The sequence below is a fragment of the Medicago truncatula genome, chromosome 4 (genome assembly GCF_003473485.1).
Source record: "Medicago truncatula cultivar Jemalong A17 chromosome 4, MtrunA17r5.0-ANR, whole genome shotgun sequence".
In the NCBI taxonomy this organism is placed as follows: Eukaryota; Viridiplantae; Streptophyta; class Magnoliopsida; order Fabales; family Fabaceae; genus Medicago; species Medicago truncatula.
This window is the reverse complement of record NC_053045.1, coordinates 24,492,199-24,496,294: the sequence shown is the minus strand read 5'-3', so window position 1 is coordinate 24,496,294 and position 4,096 is coordinate 24,492,199. Positions and strand designations below refer to the sequence as shown.

Here is a 4,096-nt window from a genome sequence, read left to right as displayed (position 1 = left end):
CGTGTCGGCTCTGATCTAGGCTTGTCGTGTCGGTCTAGATTAGGTTGTTTATATTTTCGTTGGGATTATTATTTTGTTGATGACTACCCGATGTTTGGGTTTTGAGATTTATCTTTTGGATATGATTTATTTGCTCATGGCATGTATATATTTGATCACTCTGATTTATATTCCGCTGTAACTGTTGAGGTTTACATACATGTCTATCGGTTTTTGAATTTTGAATAAGACGTAATCTCTATTTCTTGAATAAATGTATTATTCGCATGTTTAATTGCTTTAATAGAAATAGGAGCGTTACATGTTATATTTTATTAAATGAGTTATTTTACTATTTAATAAAATAAGTGGGAATTTAGAATATTTGAAGTGCAAGGGGCTGATTTAGAAATAAGGAGAATTGAGAGGGATTAAGTGGGAATAGAAGAAGTTGGATTAGGTTTAGAAAGGAAAGTGAAAAGGGAGAATTGGTCAGAAAAACATTTTCACGTGGAAGCAGTTTTGGGAGAAAAACCAAGAGGGAGCGAAGAGTATCCAAGAGAAGATCGCGTAGTGATTTGTTCATCAATCTAAGGTAAGGGTGAGACTATCTCTCAATGATAATGGTTATATAATTCTGATTTTGGTTTAGCATAGTTCTAGTTGAAATTGGGAATTGGGGGTTAGGTTTTTGGAGTATGATTCTTGGATTGAAAAGTGTAGAAACCATGGCAATTGTGTTAAGAAGTGATGTTCAGGTTGTAGAATAATCATAGGTTAAGTTTCCTATCAAATTTGGGGTTTGGGTAGATGAAATTTGGTTTTTTGGGTGAAAAATCTGCAGAAATCGTAACAGCAAGGGAAAAACTCGCTAGAAGTTCGCTATCGGCGAAACTCCCTGTAACTATTTCGCTATTCGCTAACTTTTCGCCATCAGCGAAATTGCCTAGTGACAGCATACCCTGTTTCGCATTCTTGCGTCTTTTTCACACGTTTCTGTTTTGAATTGGCCTTTGGTGTAAACATGAAAGTTTTAGATAATTTTGTTAGCTTTCCAATGGCTGTGGTTTGACTTGAAAATGAATTTTAGTTTTTGAAATATCATGAAAATACTCCAAGGGGGGTCTTAGTGAAATCTTATGAAAAGTCAGCATAACCGTTTCTATGTTAATCCAAAACTTAGGGAATAATTCCAAACCTCAAAACTAGAAGTACTATGAGTTCAATTAAGGTGTTTAAGAGTATTTAACCTATGTTGTGGGTAAGGTTGGTTAATGTTGGTTAATGTGAAATATATGCATTATATGGATTATATAAGTTGATTTAAGTTGATGAATTGAATGTGGAAATAATTATATATCATGAAAGATGTTGATATGAGTTACACTTGTTGTATATGATGAATATGATTACTGTTGACTTGCTGCTTATTGTTGTATGATGCTGCCTTGCTGGTGATGTATTAATGTCATTAAGATCCTAAGTTGGTCAAAGTTGTTAAGTCGTTCAAGTCGTAAGGTGTTGATCCAAGTTATTGGAGTCATAAAGAGATGTCTAAGTCGTTAAGATGTTGAGGTGTAAGACATATTTAAATATGCACTGTTTGAGTAGTAGTTGTCGTTGTTCACGTTGTTGATGTTGTAGTTGAGTTGTATGTTGATATACACCAAGTCGAGTCTATTGTATACTCATAAACTGTTGAGGGCTTATGCCCTGAAATGCCTTGTCATTCAATTGTTGAGGGCTTATGCCCTGGAATGCCTTGTCATTCAAATTGTTGAGGGCTCATGCCCTGGAATGTTCATCATTCAAATTGTTGGGGGCTCATGCCCCAGAATGCTTAGTCATTCAACACGATGGAAATAATACCACCTTGATGTAGTTGATGTCGTTGTTGTTGATGGAGATATGTCGTTGTTGTTGATCAACTGATGTTGTTGTCGTTGATGGAGTTGTTGTCGTTGTTGTTGATTGTCGTGATGTCGTTGTCGATGATGGAGTTGTTGTCGTTGTTATTGGTGTTGTTGTTTGATTGAGTTATTGTTATTGTTGTTGATTGAGTTGTTGTTGTCATTGTTGGTTGACTTAGTAAGTGTTATTAAAGTTGGGAAGTATGAATATTATTATTGGATATATGTTGTTAATTATGTTATTTAATTAAGTTGATGATTTATATATCTATTATTATTGTTTGTGAATCTCACCCCTTCTGCTTGAAATTGTTGCCCTTCGTATGGGTAACTTGCAGGTATTGGAAAATATTAGAAGTGGTGGCTCAAGTGTCTTAGGGCTCTGATACGTAACGGGATGGGAAATTGTTGTCATGTTTTCATTTTTTAACTTAAACCAAAATTAATAAATTCAAAAATTAATAAATCCAAAAATTGGTAAAAAAGCAAGGAGGGAAAAAGAAAATTTGGCCAAAAGGAAAGAGAGAAACATGTAACCAAAAACAAATTGGGAACCAAAATAATTTAGATTGTTAATTGATTTGAGGAAGTACATGAGACATATTTTTATCCAACGGATATAGGATTGGTGACAGAAAATCATGTTTGATGGGTACTTTTGACAGAAAAAGCTGTTTTCGATAGTATTTTGGACACAGTACAACCTGTTTTCAACTTGTAGGACAAGTAAAAAAGAACAAAGTAGATAGATAATAACAATTTTTTATTTTATTTTGTTAATTGGTGACAAATTTCTTTGTTGAAAGCATTTGGATGGTGCAACCATACTATCAATTCTTGGTTGGATATTAATTAGTAACATGTAATTTATTAACCATAATTTTTTTTATAACAGAGTATATATTGAACCACAATCTTTCAATTATGTTTGTCAATGACTGATAAAATGAAATTACATAGAAAAATATTTTGCTTTAATATTTTCTTGCCTCTATTTTATGTATATTATTTGACCACAAATTATGTATATTATTTCGTCACCTCAATTGATATTAATGTACTTAACATAGCAAAACAACAATTATTTCGGTAAAACATAATCCAAATAAATTATCATAATATAACAATGATTACGCGAATACATGTAGTTGAAATTACAAAAGACATATTTCATCAAAATACAATGCATTAAGTAGGATAGCAATAATCTGTGGAATCTACCAGTCGATTAATTGAGTTGCAACATGTAAATACAATGGGTCCCCTGTGTTTGTCCTCCATTGAAACATGTCTTGAACATCACGGTCGGTTTCAAGATACTTGATCTCGTAGCTTAATTTCCAGTCGTTGTGGACCGTATCCAACGGGTAGTATGGTGTTATGTAGCAAATTTTTTTCACCCTACGAGTTGGTTCATGGTACCTCATGAAATAATCGTTGAAGTAACGAGATAGTTCTGATAGCGTCTTCACTGGTACCAAGTACGAAGCGTCGTAGACTTCATCAATATGCTCCAATTTGACATTGCACTTCACTGCTGCTGGGGCGGATGGCTGAGTTGCCATAGTGAAAATTAAATTTTAGATACTTAGGAAGAGAGTAAATAAGATAGTGTGTGAGAGATTGACGGATGATGGTATATATTTATAGGGAAGAAGAAAATATGATTTTTAACACATTTGTCATTGGACCAATGAGAATAGGACAACACATGTGGGGTAGTGTTTGTTAAAAAATTGGTTGAGTGAGGGAGCATCCAATTTATGGAATCTCTGAGATTGAAGTTGAAAGACATATGCATGCAACATGAAAAGCATTCAAAAGGCAAACGTATGTGCTATCCAATCAATAAAAACCTATAACCTATACCTCTTTTAATCAAATCCATAATAAAACAAAAATAAAATAATACTTACATCTTATAGTACTTTGACCAATGTAAGAACCTTAACTTTAATATCAATTGAAGGACAATGCCTGATTATATTGTCTGATTTATTTATGTCATTTTGGAAAATATTAGCCCCATATTTCTATAAATAGTTTCAATCACACCTTTTGAGACTTGAGTGGAAGAAAATACTCTAGCAAAAATACGTCTAAATTCTATGAGCAATACTCTGTCAAAAACTTTTCTCTGAAAGAAAGAATACTCTCTCAAAAACTTGAACACCTACAAACTTTACAATGGAAGAAAATGGTCATGC

General features: G+C 33.2%; 1 protein-coding gene across 1 annotated transcript; it reads right to left on the bottom strand.

Moving 5' to 3' along the window:
* Positions 1-2,979: 2,979 nt before the first annotated feature.
* Positions 2,980-3,515, bottom strand: LOC120580055 (uncharacterized). The gene has a single exon (XM_039833004.1). It carries the CDS (start codon positions 3,452-3,454, stop codon positions 3,107-3,109), a length of 348 nt encoding a protein of 115 aa, XP_039688938.1. The 5' UTR covers positions 3,455-3,515; the 3' UTR covers positions 2,980-3,106.
* Positions 3,516-4,096: the final 581 nt, after the last annotated feature.

What these genes read in the sequence shown, in the direction of transcription:
- LOC120580055 (XM_039833004.1), bottom strand. Translation starts at nt 3,454, where the DNA reads ATGGCAACTCAGCCATCCGCCCCAGCAGCAGTGAAGTGCAATGTCAAA.